This window comes from Scyliorhinus canicula, chromosome 17, assembly GCF_902713615.1.
Source record: "Scyliorhinus canicula chromosome 17, sScyCan1.1, whole genome shotgun sequence".
NCBI classification, from domain to species: Eukaryota; Metazoa; Chordata; class Chondrichthyes; order Carcharhiniformes; family Scyliorhinidae; genus Scyliorhinus; species Scyliorhinus canicula.
This window is the reverse complement of record NC_052162.1, coordinates 1,164,794-1,181,779: the sequence shown is the minus strand read 5'-3', so window position 1 is coordinate 1,181,779 and position 16,986 is coordinate 1,164,794. Positions and strand designations below refer to the sequence as shown.

Below are 16,986 nucleotides of genomic sequence, written 5' to 3'. Positions count from 1 at the left end.
TCCCCTCGTGTTGGTCATCACCATCCGAGGAAAAAGACTCTCACTGTCCACCCTATCTAACCCTCTGACTATCTTATATGTCTCTATTAAGTCACCTCTCAGCCTTCTCCTCTCTAACGAAAACAACGTCAAGTCCCTGAGCCTTTCCTCGTAAGACCTTCCCTCTATACCAGGCAACATCCTAGTAAATCTCCTCTGAACCCTTTCCAAAGCTTCCACATCCTTCCTATAATGTGGTGACCAGAACTGCACGCAGTACTCCAGGAGTGGCCGCACCAGAGTTATGTACAGCTGCAGCATGACATTGTGGCTCCGAAATTCAATCCCCCTACTGATAAAGGCTAGCACACCATATGCCTTCTTAACAGCCCTATTAACCTGGGTGGCAACTTTCAGGGATTTATGTACCTGGATGCCGAGATCTCTCTGTTCATCTACACTACCAAGAATCTTGCCATTAGCCCAGTACTCTGCATTCCTGTTACTCCTTCCAAAGTGAACCACCTCACACTTTTCCGCATTAAACTCCATCTACCACCTCTCAGCCCAGCTCTGCAGCTTATCCATGTCCCTCTGCATCCTATAACATCCTTCAGCACTATCCACAACTCCACCGACCTTCGTGTTATCTGCAAATTTACTAACCCATCCTTCTACACCCTCTTCCAGGTCATTTATAAAAATGACAAACAGCAGTGGCCCCAAAACAGATCCTTGCGGTACACCACTAGTAACTGAACTCCAGGATGAACATTTGCCATCAACCACCACCCTCTGTCTTCTTTCAGCTAGCCAATTACTGATCCAAATCTCTAAATCACCTTCAATCCCATACTTCCTTATTTTCTGCAATAGCCTACCGTGGGGAACCTTATCAAACGCCTTACTGAAATCCATATACACCACATCAACCGCTTTACCCTGATCCACCTGTTTGGTCACCTTCTCAAAAAACTCAATAAGGTTTGTGAGGCATGACCTACCCTTCACAAAACCGTGTTGACTATCGCTAATCAACTTGTTCTTTTCAAGATGATTATAAACCTTATCTCTTATAACCTTTTCCAACATTTTACCCACAACCGAAGTAAGGCTCACAGGTCTATAATTACCAGGGTTGTCTCTACTCCCCTTCTTGAACAAGGGGACAACATTTGCTATCCTCCGGTCTTCCGGCACTATTCCTGTCGACAAAGGCAACATAAAGATCAAGGACAAAGGCTCTGCAATCTCCTCCCTGGCTTCCCAGAGAATCCTAGGATCAATCCCATCTGGCCCAGGGGACTTATCTATTTTGACATTTTCCAAAATTGCTAACACCTCCTCCTTTTGAACCTCAATTCCATCTAGCCTGGTCGACTGAACCCGAGTGTTCTCCTCGACAACATTGTCTTTCTCCAGTGTAAACACTGACGAAAAATATCCATTTAACGCTTCCCCTATCTCCTTTGATTCCACACACAACTTTCCACTACTATCCTTGATTGGCCCTAATCTTACTCTAGTCATTCTTTTGTTCCTGATATACCTATAGAAAGCCTTAGAGTTTTCCTTGATCCTATCCGCCAACGACTTTTCGTGTCCTCTCCTCGCTCTTCTTAACTCTCCCTTTAGGTCCTTCCTGGCTAACTTGTAACTCTCAAGTGCCCTAACTGAGCCTTCATGTCTCATCCTAACATAAGCCTTCTTCTTCCTCTTGACAAGTGCTTCAACTTCCTTAGTAAACCACGGTTCCCTTGCTCGACAACTTCCTCCCTGCCTGACAGGTACATACTTATCAAGGACACGCAGTAGCTGTTCCTTGAAAAAGCTCCACATTTCGATTGTACCCATCCGCTGCAGTTTCCTTCCCCATCCTATACATCCTAAATCTTGCCGAATAGCATCATAATTGCCTTTCCCCCAGCTATAATTCTTGCCTTGCGGTATATACCTATCCCTGCCCATTGCTAAAGTAAACATAACCGAGTTGTGATCACTATCACCAAAGTGCTCACCTACATCTAAATCTAACACCTGGCCGGGTTCGTTACCCAGTACCAAATCCAATGTGGCCTCGCCCCTTGTTGGCATGTCTACATACTGTGTCAGAAAACCCTCCTGCACACACTGTACAAAAACTGACCCATCTATAGTACTCGAACTATAGTATTTCCAGTCAATATTTGGAAAGTTAAAGTCCCCCATAACAACTACCCTGTTACTCTCGCTCCTGTCGAGAATCATCTCTGCTATCCTTTCCTCTACATCTCTGGAACTATTCGGAGGTCTATAGACAACTCCCAACAGGGTGACCTCTCCTCTCCTGTTCCTAACCTCGGCCCATACTACCTCAGTAGACGAGTCCTCAAACGTCCTTTCTACCGCCGTAATACTTTTTTAACAATGCCACACCCCCCCCTCTTTTACCATCTTCTCTGTTCTTACAGAAACATCTAAATCCTGGAACCTGCAACAACCATTCCTGTCCCTGCTCTACCCATGTTTCCGAAATCGCCACAACATCGAGATCCCAGGTACCAACCCATGCTGCAAGCTCACCCACCTTATTCCGGATGCTCCTGGCGTTGAAGTAGACACACTCCAAACCAGCGTCTTGCTTGCCGGTGCCCTCTTTCGAACTTTTAACCCTATCCCTGACCTCATTACTCTCAACATCCTGTACACTGGGACTACAATTTAGGTTCCCATCCCCCTGCTGAATTAGTTGAAACCCCCCCGAAGAGAACTAGCAAATCACCCCCCCCCCAGGATATTGGTACCCCTCTGGTTCAGGTGAAGACCATCCTGTTTGTAGAGGTCCCACCTACCCCAGAATGAGCCCCAATTATCCAGGAAACCAAAACCCTCCCTCCTGCACCATCCCTGTAGCCATGTGTTCAACTCCTCTCTCTCCTTATTTCTCACTTCGCTAGCACGTGGCACGGGTAACAACCCAGAGATAACAACTCTGTTTGTTCTAGCTCTCAGCTTCCACCCTAGCTCCCTGAATTTCTGTCTCGAATCCCCATCTCTCTTCCTACCTATGTCATTGGTACCTATGTGGACCACTACTTGGGGCTGCTCCCCCTCCCCCTTAAGGATCCCAAAAACACGATCAGAGACATCACGAACCCTGGCACCTGGGAGGCAACACACCAACCGTGAGTCTCTTTCGTTCCCACAGAACCTCCTGTCTGTTCCTCTAACTATGGAGTCCCCAATGACTAGTGCTCTGTTCCTCTTCTCCCTTCCCTTCTGAGCAACAGGGACAGACTCTGTGCCAGAGACCTGTGCCCTATTGCTTACCCCGGTAAGTCGTCCCCCGCAACAGTATCCAAAACGGTATACTTGTTATAGAGCGGAACGACCACAGGGGATCCCTGCACTGCCTGCCGGTTCCCTCTCCCTCCCCTGACGGTAACCCATCTACCTTCTTCTTTTACCTGAGGTGTGACTACCTCCCTATAACTCCTCTCAATAACCTCCTCCGCCTCCCGAATGATCCGAAGTTCATCCAGCTCCAGCTCCAGGTCCCAAACGCGGCTCTCGAGGAGCTGGAGTTGGGTGCACTTCCCGCAGATGTAGTCAGCAGGGACACTAGAGGTGACCCTTTCCTCCCACATTCTGCAGGAGGAACATTCAACTGCCCTAGCCTCCATTCCCACTGAACTAACTTCCCAACTACTGAAAAATAAAAAATAAAAACTTGTTAGTTTAGCAATCCAACGGACAGAACTTTTTTTTTTGGTTAGAGGAGGAGGATGGGTGGGAGACACTACGTAAGTAGTGTTTCAGGTAAAGCTGTCACTCGAGAACAGCCCCTTCACAAACCACCTTCAACTTACGCTGACCGCACTGCACATATGCAAATCTCCCTGGAACAGCCAATCAGAAGCTCTGCTCTGCTGCCCTCTGCTGGATGCTTGCCTTCCGTCAAACTCCTCGGGTCACTTGTGCAGGTGCACCTTCAACTTACGCTGACCGCACTGCACGTATGCAAATCTCCCCGGAACAGCCAATCAGAAGCTCTGCTCTGCTGCCCTCTGCTGGATGCTTGCCTTCCGTCGAACTCCTCGGGTCACTTGTGCAGGTACACCTTCAACTTACGCTGACCGCACTGCACGTATGCAAATCTCCCCGGAACAGCCAATCAGAAGCTCTGCTCTGCTGCCCTCTGCTGGATCTTGGGCTTTCCTTTACCATTTGAACAAACCCCACTTTCTTATCCTGTTTTATCACATCAGCCTTCCCAATGCTTTTCTTCAACCACCAACACTGTGACTTTACATGGCCTAGTTTATTACAGTGAAAACATTTGAAACTTTTCATGTCTCTTCTACCCTCCTGGATTTCTTTTTTAATCTGAGGTACACTCTCCTTATTATCTCCCATCAGATCACCTTTACCTTTACCACTTGAGTATTTCTCATGTCCCCAGTTTCTATCTCTCACCGGCTGAATTTGATGTCGGAAACCAAGCTTTGATTTATGACCTAATTCATAATCATCTGCCATTTCTGCTGCTAATCTCGCAGTTCTAACCCTCTGCTCTTCCACATGAGTTCTCACAACATCAGGAATTGAATTTTTAAACTCCTCCAAAAGTATAATTTCTCTGAGAGTTTCATACGTTTGATCTATTTTCAAAGCCCTTATCCACCTATCGAAATTACTCTGTTTGATCTTTTCAAACTCCATGTATATTTGACCAAATCCTTTCCTTAAATTTCTAAATCTTTGTCTGTAAGCTTCAGGCACTAGTTTATATGCACCTAAGATGGATTTTTTCACCTCCTCATATGACCCAGGTATCTCCTCCGGTAGCCCTACTTCACTTCACTAGCCCTACCTACCAGCTTTGTTTGAATCAGTAATACCCACATCTCCTGAGGCCATTTCATTTATAGATAGAACAGTACAGCACAGAACAGGCCCTTCGGCCCTCGATGTTGTGCCAAGCAATGATCACCCTACTTAAACCCACGTAACCCGTATACCCGTAACCCAACAATCCCCCCATTAACCTTACACTACGGGCAATTTAGCATAGCCAATCCACCTAACCCGCACATCTTTGGACTGTGGGAGGAAACCTTCTCAAATGAAATGAAAAAGGCTTCTACCTCCTTCTCATCAAACCTTGGCAATGCTTGGACATATTTAAATAGATCCCCACCAAGCCTTCGACTATGACGCTCTTTATCACTATCCTCATCACTATCAACCAACTGTGCGTTTCCCTTTACGTCTGCCAATTTTAACTGACTGTCATGTTTCATGGCCATTTTCTGAAGTTCAAACTCTCTCTCTTTATCTTTTTCCCTGATCTGTATCTCCCTTTCTCTTTCTTTTTGTTCTGCTGGGACTCATCTTTCTGTTTCGCTTTCTTCTCTCTCTTTTTCCTCTCTCTTTCTCTTTCCTCTCTCTTTCGTATTCAAGCTGCTTTAATTCTTTCTCATGTTCCACTTATTTAATTTGTACCTGAATTTTTGCCATTTCCAATGGGTCAAACTGTATCTCAGGCAACTTTAAATGCTTAGCCACCGCCATAATGACCTCACCTTTTGGCATTTTGTCAGGTAATGTTAACTGCAATGTTTTTGCCAAATCTAACAGTCTGCTTTTAGTCTCTGTCCGTAAGGTACTGCATGTGACCATCTCCACCCCCAAAAACCTCTGAGCCTCTGAAAGAGCTATTGTCCACAACACACTCCGCATTTCAACTGAAATACCACACCGGAAAAGCACCCACTATATGCTCACCCCTCACTGTCTTTAAGTTCACTAAGCCAATCCAATAAATAGACTTTTATCCCGGACGAGCCCCCAATTTGTTATGGGCCAGGGTTTAGAGAACCCCAAAGTGTATCATGGAGTTCACCTGACCCACAACTTTCAATAGATTGTGGTATGGGGAGCACATGGCCCACTCTACAGGTGTGGTACAGCAGAAATGGAAAAGTATTTTTTAAAGCAAAACAATGTATATTCTATGAACTCAAGTTTATCTTTTTAAAACATACAGTGAACATCTTAACAACCATTAATTCGGATACAACCCCCAAAGAATGCAACACTAAGTAATCCTTTAAGTTTTCCTTTTAACATCCATAAGACTTAAAACACCTTTTACCCGAAGCACATAGGTTAAAGTCGGTACTGTTATTCGTTTTAAATCACTAGGATCGATTTACAGTCTTTAGATTACAGAGAGAGATTCATACACCTTCTGGCTGTGACTGTAGCTATCCAGCTCTGAAAACTAAACTAAAACATTCCCTGCAGCAAACAGCCTAAAACGAAAGTAAAAAGCTGACTGACAGCCCAGCTCCACCCACTCTGACATCACTGCAGTAGTAAACACCCATTTCTGGAAGATACTCTCACTCCATATATTTATATACACACCCATTTATAAACACCCATTTCTCACGATGAGCATCAGGAACACGACCAGACAGGATGAGTGGTTGCTGGGCCAGACTAGCCGCTACCTCGAGGATACGTTGTGCTTCATCGAATATAAAGCACCCAGCCTCCAAATTAAGATTACCGAAACATCGCAGCCAATTTTCAAACTCAGCCGGGGACTCTTCTACCATCTCTCAAGAGACCGGGGTACACCCCGTTCAATCTCCCTCTCCTGAACCTGCCGGGATGATGACAAACCATGTAACAGGACCTTGCCAACACGGAGACGGGCCCCCACCAGGGTGCTCTCTCAAGTGCTCCTCCTCAAAGAGTATCCCGTAATTCTTGGGAAGTGAGGCCTGACGACCTGCACGACAGAGCCGAGGTTTTCACCCAAGACAACATCTCTGTTGGCAGCCATTATCTGATGCACACAACATTGCCAAGCAACTGTGCCACTGAAAGCAGGACCCACCTCAGCTGCCACAAATAAATGAGGATTTTAGCATTTGACCTCCGCTCTTTCTCTCAAAGAGACGGACCAAACACTTCTCAGAACATAACACAAGCCATGCAACCTGAAAAAAGACAAATAGGAAAGATGCAGCAGAACAAAATGACGATCAGGACCAGAGCTCCCCAAAACACAACCCCTCCTATGACCTATCCCACCCCCAAAGTTTGGTTTAAATAGCTAATCCCTCAGTCTTTCCTTCTCTGCACTTGCAGACATGGGTCTTAATTATTTTTGGGATTCTTGTTATGACTTTAAAGTTGACTGGTGAAGAATTTTGGGGGATTTTCATCCCACCTCAATGTTCTATGTTTATACTAAACATGTTTCTTTTTCACTGGTGGGTGGCAATTACGGGACTCTGCTCCTCTCGTGGGATCTGAGACTCACTGGAACCCCAGGACACAAACGCTCTGTGCTTCCCCCCACCGTGTGATCTGCTTTTTTTGTAATATATTCTACTTAACCTTGATCATTTGCCAATAGTTGTCATGACGTTCCTGAATATTTTTCACTCTGGATTTATTGCTGTTGAACAGCTCAACAGGACAGGAGACCGGATACCTGAATCACCAGACTACCAATAACAAGTTATTTTATATCCAGGACTTACCATCAAACTTCTTATACCTCGAAGCGAAAGTTAAATGTAGGACGTTGCTGCTGCCCAGCACAGCTTTGCTAAACTCTTGCTGACCTTGCTGGCTGAACTGCTCCTCCATTTCAGAGGTACAGCATGTGTTGAGCTGAGAACACACCTTCAGGTGATTTCCTAAACACAAAAGAGAGAGATTACAAACGGGATTTCTTTTAAAAATCTTTACTTTGTTACAGTTACTCCCACTTATTTTAGAGCCAGCTTGGATTCGTAAAGATAAAGTCACCAACAGCAAAACTAATTGATTTCATTTTGAGGAGGTATTTAACATGGTGGATAGCGTGTCAACAGGCGTTATTCAATGAACTTCCAAACGCTTTGAATAAGGTTCCTGATAAGAAACGTAAAAGTGAGAACCTATGGGATAAATGTAGTCTAGTGGCTTGGATAGGAAAATGATTAGGAGGGAATAAACAGAGTAGGGATAATGAGAATGTACTCCAATTGGCAGGGCATGACTAGTGGTGTCACCAAGGGGTCTGTTCTGGGGCCACAGCTTTTCATTATATATGAATAAGACAAATCAATAGAATATCCAATATCTAAGTTTGTTGACAAATCTAAGTGAAGTGTCACAGTAATTTCAACCAGCAAAATACTGCGGATGCCGGAAAGTGACACAGAGGTAGTGGGAGTCTGGAATTCGCTGGTGGAGGCAGACCCAAAATTGCTTAAAAGATACCTAGGTCTGAACCTTAAGTGCCCTGAGCTACAGGGCTATGGACCGGTTGTACAAAGGTGATATTAGAAAGGGCACCTGGGTGTCCTTGGGCTAGCATGGACAAGATGGGCCGAATGGCCTCATTCTGTGCTGTAACTTTTCTATGGTTCTATGACAGGATAGATGCTGAGAGGTTATTTCCCCTTGTGGTAGAGTCCAGGACCAGAGGGATGGCCCATTTAAGACGGACCGAGGGGGAGGTTGCTCTCTGAGGGTTGTGAGTCTGTGGATTTTGTTATCTGTAGCGGCTAGGTCATTAGGTATCTTCAGAGCTGAGACAGGCAGATGGTTAATGAAAATGAAATGAAAATCGATTATTGTCACAAGTAGGCTTCAAATGAAGTTACTGTAAAAAGCCCCTAGTCGCCACATTCCGGCGCCTGTTCGGGGAGGCTGGTACAGGAATCAGTATCAGTAAAGGAATCCAGAGTTATGGGGAAAAGGTGGGAAAGTGGAGTTAAGGATTATAATTTCAGGTCTGCCGGCATCTCTCAGGAGAGAACAGGAGGTTAGAAACGGGCCGTGCCCAATGACACCCCCCCACCCCACAAATGGAGATTGGACACGGCCCTCCTGGCCGATAAGGCTTACTGTGAAAAAATATCACAGGCCATAGACTAATATATTACAAACAACCGGAACAGGGAAATCTCACCCTCAGCGTTCTGGGAGTCACTGAAAGTTGTGATTGGGGTGAAATTATTGTCTACAAAGCACAAAGAGATGGGGAAGAGAGGGTGGCTGGGCAAAGCTTGCCGGCTCCATACTAAAGGTGGACCGGCGATGCTCCTAGACCCCAACCATAGAGCTCCTGGCAGAGAGGAAAAAGCTACAGGTGGCCTGCTCTCCATGAGGAAAGCAGTGCACCAACTCCGCCAGGTACGGGGGAACCTGCATGAACATGGAGACAAAGCCAGCCACCTGCTGGCTCACCAGCTGAGAAAGCAGATTAGAGGTAACAAGGGCAAACTAATAGCGGAGCAGGAAAAGGTCAGGCAGGCCTTCAGGCCCTGATACCGGGAGCTGTACGCCTCTGAGCCCCTCGAGGGAAACTTGGGGATGAAGACGTTCCTCAGTGGACTGGCCATGCCAGTTGTGGGGAAGGAAAGGAAATTGGGCCTGGAAGCACCGCTAGAACTCGGAGAAGTCATGGAGAGCATTAGCTCCATGCAGGCAGGAAAGGCCCCGGGACCAGAAAGTTTCCCGGCGGACTCCTACAGAAGATTTGCGATGGAACAGGCCCTGCACTGACGGGAGATGTTCACAGAATCCCTGGCAAGGGGCACCCTGCCACCTATGCTAGCACAAGCCTCAATCTCACTAAAACCAAGAAGGAGAAAGAGCCAACAGAATGCAGGTCCTACAGACCCATTTCGCTGCTCAATGTAGACACGAAAATACTGGTCAGGATCCTAGCTAAGGGACTGGAGAACTGCGTACCAGAGGTGGTGGCAGAAAATCTGGTGGGCTTTGTCAAAGGTAGACAGTTGCACGTCAGGCGCCTGCCCCCATCAGGGGAGAGAACACCTGAGATGATCGTCTCCCTGGACACAGAAAAGGAAAAGGCCTTTGACACAGTCGAATGGAAGTACCTCATAGAGGTACTGGAGCGGTTTGGGCTTGGAATAGGGTTCACCTCCTGGGTGAAACTCCTGTACAGCGCTCCCATCGTGAGCGTGCGGAAAAACACCACCAACTCTAAGTACTGTTATGGGCCAGGGCTTAGAAACTCCAAAGTATATTATCAAGTCCACCTCACTTACACCCTTTCTGTTAAATTTGGCTAGGATGAGCACAAGAGTCTTCCTTTCAGGTGTGATTCAACAGTCTTCCGGGACACTTTAATCAAAATAAGCTTTGTTCTAAGAACTTAGTTAATATACACACAGCAAGAGTTTTTATCAATTACAAACATAAAGACACCCCACAGCTACAGTAATCTATCTGTAACACTTAATGAATTCCTCCTTAACTGTTCCAATTCAAAACAAAATCCCATAAACCAAAAACCCCTTTTCAAGGGCGTGGCCCAGCACTCTACATTCTCACTTGAATAAGACTGGCTTTCCCTGAGATTCTGACCTCATCTCACCAGCAGGTTTAAACCCTTCCAGAAAGCAAACTATATATTTTAAGTTACCAAAGCAGGTAGCTACAATCAATGGGTTTTGTTTTCTGGAACAGCTCTTGACAATGAAAATAGAGAGAGACAGGACAAAACACTTATTTTCTCTGTCTGTACTCCACAGCAGTCAATACTGTACTGAAAGCGAAAGTAAAACAACCTTACTGCCACAGCTCAGTTCCACCCACACAATGACATCACTGAAGCCATGTGATAAGACAAAAACCTTTCTTAAAGGGACACTCCCAGGACAGTACTTCCAGTTGCACAGAGGCACACAGCAGGGAAGACCGTTGTCCCCGGTGCAGGGAGGATGCAGACCATAAGACATAGGAGCAGAATTAGACCATTCGGCCCATCGAGTCTGCACCACCATTCAATCATGGCTGATATTTTCTCATCTCCATTCTCCTGCCTTCTCCCCATAACCCCTGATCCCCTATTGATCAAGAACCTATCTATCTCTGTCTTAAAGACACTCAGTGAATTGGCCTCCACAGCCATCTGCGGCAAAGAGTTCCACAGATTCACCACACTCTGGCTGAAGAAATTCCTCTTCATCTCTGTTTTAAAGGATCGTCCTTTTAGTCTGAGATGGTGTCCTCTGGTTCTAGTTTTTCCTGCAAGTGGAAACATCCTTTCCAGGTCCACTCTATCCAGGCCAAGTAGCATCCTGAAAGTTTCAATAAGATCCCCCCATATCCTTCTGAACTCCAACGAGTACAGACCCAGAGTCCTCAACTGTTCCTCATACGACAAGCTCTTCATTCCAGGGTTCACTCTTGAAAACCTCCTCCGGGTCCCAAACTGCTCACAATACTCCAAATGGGGTCTGACCAGAGCCTTATACAGCCTCAGAAGTACATCCCTGGTCTCGTATTCTAGCTCTCTTGACACCAATGCTAACATTGCATTTGCCTTCTTTTTTTTTTATAAACATTTTATTGAGGTATTTTTTGGTTTTACAACAACAAAATAAAGAATGTACATGAATCTATAAACCAACTGCAAAAGCCGTCTTCCTCCCTTACAGGTCCCACCTTTATTAACACCCTTCTCTAAGCTAAACTAACCCCCCCCCCCCCCCCTTCTGCTTACGATTAATTTTCCGCAAAGTCGACGAACGGTTGCCACCTCCGGGCGAACCCTAACATTGACCCTCTCAAGGCAAACTAGATTTTCTCCAAACAGAGAAAGCTAGCCACATCAGATCGCCAGGTCTCTGGCTTCGGAGGCTTTGAGTCCCTCCAAGCTAATAGTATCCGTCTCCAGGCTACCAGGGAAACAAAGGCCAGAATGTCTGCCTCTTTCTCCTCCTGGATTCCCGGATCTTCCGACACCCCGAACATCTCCACCTCTGGACTCAGCGCCACCCTTGTTTTTAACACCGTGGACATGACGTCCACAAACCCCTGCCAAAATCCCCTAAGCTTCGGACATGCCCAGAACATGTGGACATGGTTCACTGGTCCTCCCGCACACTTTGCACACCTGTCTTCCACCCCAAAGAACCTGCTCATCCGGCCACTGTCATGTGAGCCCGGTGAACAACCTTAAATTGTATCAGGCTGAGCCTGGCACATGTTGCGGACGTGTTGACTCTACTCAACGCGTCTGCTCATAGACCATCCAGGATCTCTCCTCCCAACTCCTCTTCCCACTTTTTTTTTAAATTTAGTGTACCCAATTATTTTTTTTCCAATTTAAGGGGCAATTTAGCGTGGCCAATCCACCTAACCTGCACATCTTTGGGTTATGGGGTGAAACTCATGTAGACACAGGGAGAATGTGCAAACTCCACACGGACAGTGAAAATGAAAATCGCTTATTGTCACAAGTAGGCTTCAAATGAAGTTACTCTGAAAAGCCCCTAGTCGCCACATTCCGGCGCCTGTTCGGGGAGACTGGTACGGGAATTGAACCGTGCTGCTGGCCTGCCTTGGTCTGTTTTCAAAGCCAGCGATTTAGCCGTGTGCTAAACCAGCCCCAGGGCCAGGATTCGAACCCGGGTCCTCAGCGCCGCAGTCCCAGTGTTAACCATTGCGCCACATGCCGCCCTTCCTCTTGCCACTTGCGCTTCAGCTCCTCAGTCTGCATCTCCTCTGACCCCATAAGTTCCTTGTAAATGTCAGAGACCCTTCCTTCTCCCACCCACCCTCTGGAAACTACCCTGTCCTGTATCCCCCTTGGTGGTAGGAGCGGGAAGGTTGAAACCTGCCTGCGTAGGACGTCCCGCACCTGCAGGTACCTGAATTTGTTTCCCCTCGCTAATCCAAATTTCTCCTCCAGCTCCCTCAAGCTAGGAAAGCTCCCCTCTATAAACATATCCCCCTCAATCCCTGCTCTCTGCCATCTCCGAACCCCCCCCCCCCCTTCCTTCCCCCCCTCCTCCATCCTTTCTGGGGCAAACCGGTGATTATTACAGATTGGAGACTAAACTGATGCTCCCTCTGCTCTCCCATGTCTCCTCCATTGCCCCCAGACTCTCAGGGCCGCCACCACCACAGGGCTGGTGGAGTACCGTGCCGCAGGGAACAGCAGAGGTGCCGTTATCAACGCCCCTAAGCTGGTGCCCTTCCATGAAGACGCCTCCATACACTCCCATGCCGACCTTCCCCCCACCACCCACTTCCTGATTATGGCTATATTCGCCGTCCAATAGTAGTTACTGAAGTTTGGCAGCGCCAGCCCCCCCTCGCCCGGCCCGGCTCAAGCATCCCCCTCTTTACTCATGGGGTCTTGCCCACCCATGCAAAGCCAGTGATCTCTTTGTTGACCCGCTTAAAAAAGGACCAGGGAATAAAAATGGAGAGACACTGAAACACAAACAGGAATCTCAGGAGGACCGTGATCTTCGCCGTCTGCACCAGTCCAGCTAGTGACAATGGGAGCACGTCCCACTTCTGAAAATCATCCATCATTTGGTCTACCAGTCGGGCCAGGAGTCCCCTCCCATGACCAATTTGTGCGAATCCAGGTCCAGTATCTTCCCAGCATCCTCTTTACAAACTCCACATCGTCCCAATTTGGCGCATACACATTTACTAATACCACCTGCACCCCCTCCAATTTCCCACTGACCATAATGTACCGGCCTCCCACATCCAAAACTATTCTTCCCGCCTCAAACACCACCCTCTTGTTGATTAGGATCGCGACCCCTCTAGTCTTTGAATCTAGTCCTGAGAGAAAGAGCGGTTAGTTTAGCACAGTGGGCTAAATCGCTGGTTTGTAATACAGAACAATGCCAGCAGCGTGGGTTCAATTCCCGCATCGGCCTCCCCAAACAGGCACCGGAATGTGGCGACTAGGGGCTTTTCACAGTAGCTTCATTGAAGCCTCCTCATGACAATAAGCTATTATTATTATTAAAGACCTGTCCGACCCAACCTTTCCTTAATCTAATCTGGTCAGCTACTCCAAGGTGCATCTCCTGCAGCATTACCACATACGCCTTGACCAGCCCATTCAGCCCTCATATATTCCAGGTGATCAGCCTAGTTGGGGGGGGCTCATCACCGATCGCCCCTTCGCCGATCAGCCATCACCTCTCTTGGACCCATCGCCAGCGCCTCCACCGGCCCACCCCCAGGCAGCCTCCGCCCCCAACCTCCTCTCTGTCCCTCAGCAACAGTCCCTCCCTTGTCAGCAGAACATTTTCTCCCCCCCCCAGTAACAGCACAATGTAAATCGACCCTTTGATAAGCCTAACATCTACTCACCCCCCACTACGCTTCCGTGAGCTAGCCCACCCAGCTAGCTTGGTGGCCCTCACCCTTTGGTGCCAGACACTCTCCCACCTATTGTTCCCTCCCCACCCTCCCCCATGCTCATGCTCAAATGACATATTCAAATGACAAACAATCCCAACACAATTGCCCGACAGAAAAAAAAACACTCAACAAAGAAAAGATCAATACAGAAGCTATTACAAATAGCGTCCATAAAACGAAAAACGAGAAACTTTTTAAAACATGAACTTTGCAACAAATTCAAAAGTTCTCAGTCCATCACCAGTCCTTTCCTTTTTGCGAGGTCCAGCACTTCCTCAGGCGACTCGAAATAAAAATGTTGCTCCTCGGACAAGCCGGATACAGCAGTCGGAACTTCACCTTTTCTCCGGGAGCCCAACGATTCTCAAGTACTGCCGGCGGGACCTATTCTCCCGATCCTCCACATTCTCCAGGAGCCTTTTTTACTGGTCCCTCAGCATCCCCACCTCCAACTCCACCGCAGTTTGATGTTCCTCCTGGTCAGCCAGCGTCTTCTCTACTTTCTTCATCGCCCGATCTTGGGCATCCAATCTAAGCTGCAGCCGCGTAATTGACTCTTTAATCGGGTCCGAGCAGTCCCGCTTCTGCTTGACGAAGCCCTCCTGGATAGCTTGCATCAGCTGCTCCGTTGACCGCTGGGTCTACAAGCCAGAGGTCCGGTCATCCGCCATGCTTTCTCCCGCTACAGCTTCAGTCCAAGCCTTCTCCATCCGTCTGTTTCTGCCTTTACGAGCACTTCTGGTCCTCCTCTCCATGCACCGATGTGGGAATCCAAAATTGCCTCTGTGATCGATTTTTCAAATCAAGTCCGGTAAAACAAAATCGGGGGGAAAGGTCCAAAAGTCCAACCTGAGCGGGAGCCACCAAATGTGCAACTTACTTCTTCATAGCCGCCACCGGAAGTTGCATTTGCCTTCTTAATGGCCGACTGAACCTGCACGTTAACCTTAAGAGAATCGTGAGCAAGGACACCCAAGTCCCTTTGTGTTTCTGATTTCCTAAGCATTTCCCATTCAGAAACTATGCCTGAATTCCTCTTTCCAAAGTGCATAACCTCACACGATCAAGATGAGCCTACTGCCCAGTTTCCTCTTCAGATCCATACCATTTCTATCACCATGGTCTTTGAGCAGCAACAGCGGAAAGAGTAAAGGCTGCATAAAGGAATCAGAAACTGAAGGGGTAGGAATAGAGGAGAGTTCCTGTACGGAGACATCCCTCCGGGCTCTGGCCACAGCAGTTATCCCATCCCCACCAGCTAAACACTCAACAAGTCCTGTGGGCCACAATCCGGTTGTGGAACCAGCTAAATCCGCACTTCGGTCAAACTTAAATGTCCAACAAGGCCCCCATCTGCAACAACCACAGGTTCGCACCAGCCAAAATGGACGCTACATTCACACCAGATAGCAAGTGGGGGAGAGGGATTTGGTAAATAGGGGTAGTTGGGGTTCGTAAGCCAAGTCAAAACTTGGCACCTGTAAAAAATATGAATTGTAACTGATGTATATAGTTTCTGTCTATATTCACTTTCATCTTTGTTTCGCATAAAAAGAAAAACCCGAAAAACATTTTTTTTTAAAGTTCTCAGGAATGGGTCCAACCATCAACGTACATACCCCACGAACAAATAAAAACATTTTTTTTAATAATATTCTGTCATTTTGTTTCTTCGCCCTAAGTGGATAACTTCACATTTATCTATGTTTTATTGTATCTGCCATGTATTTGCCCACTCAACGTATCCAAGTCATCTTGAAGAGGGGCGGCACGGTATGCAGTGGTTAGCACTGCTGCCTCACCACACTGAGGACCCGTGTTCAATCCCGGCCCTGGGTCACTGTCCCTGTGTCTGCGTGCTTGGGCCTCACCCCCACAACCCTAAAAGATGTGCAGGGTAGGTGGATTGGCCACACCAAATTGCCCCTTAGTTAGAAAAAAAAACTGAAGCACATAAGATTAAAGCTACTCAGTTAAAAGAATCTTACAAACCAGCAGCCCCTTCCAAAAAACCCACTTCTCAAAACACACAAATAAACTACTTCTTCGCAATTCTCTGGAAATGCAGTGAACTCTTTTAATGGAAGAAAATTGGGCCAAGAAGATATTTCTTATGGGAAACAGGTGGAGCAGGATTTTCCCAAAATCATAGAATCCCTACATTGAAGAAGGAGGCCATTTGGCCTGGGTCTGCACCAAACCTCTGAAAGCACACCCCACCTAAGCCCATTTCCCCGCCATATCTCTGTAACCCCAGAAGAAAGGGGAGGGTGATCAGCCAGAGGTCAGAGTGCAGCTCTACATCTCAAATGAGGTTCCTCTCAGGCTTTGATAGCAGGGTCCAGGGGGTGACAATACTCATTAACAAAAGAGTTTGGTTCCAGATGGGGAAAGTGGTCGCAGACCAAGGCGGCAGATATGTCAGGGTTACGGGGACATTGGTGGGTACGTTGGTGGTCTTGATGAATATGCTCCAAATTGAGATGTGGCGGGTAAGAAGAGGATGCTGGCTCCAATACCGGATATGGATATGCAGCAGTTGATGTGGGGGAGATGTGAACTGTGTGTTGAGCCTCAAGTTGGATTAGTCCAAGTCGAAGTGTCTGTCCCCCTCGGGGTAGCAAAGGTCATGAAGGAGATGGGTGGAGTGGATCCATGATGGTTTTTACATCCTGAGGGTAGGGAATACTTCTTTTATTCTTTGGTGCATAATGTATATTCGCGTATAGACCTTTTTTGCAATGGGAAGATTCCTGTTGCCAGGGATGAGGAATGCAGAATATTCCGCGATAGTGATATCGG

The 16,986-nt window shown here is 47.2% G+C and overlaps 1 protein-coding gene across 1 annotated transcript in view; it reads right to left on the bottom strand.

Annotated features, from left to right (window-relative positions):
- gpc4 (glypican 4) overlaps positions 1-16,986 on the bottom strand; it is a 297,220-nt gene that overhangs the window by 205,120 nt on the left and 75,114 nt on the right. Inside the window, exon 2 of the mRNA XM_038774482.1 lies at positions 7,521-7,679. Within this exon, the coding sequence (XP_038630410.1) occupies positions 7,521-7,679 (159 nt within the window). The remainder of the gene's footprint in view (positions 1-7,520; positions 7,680-16,986) is intronic.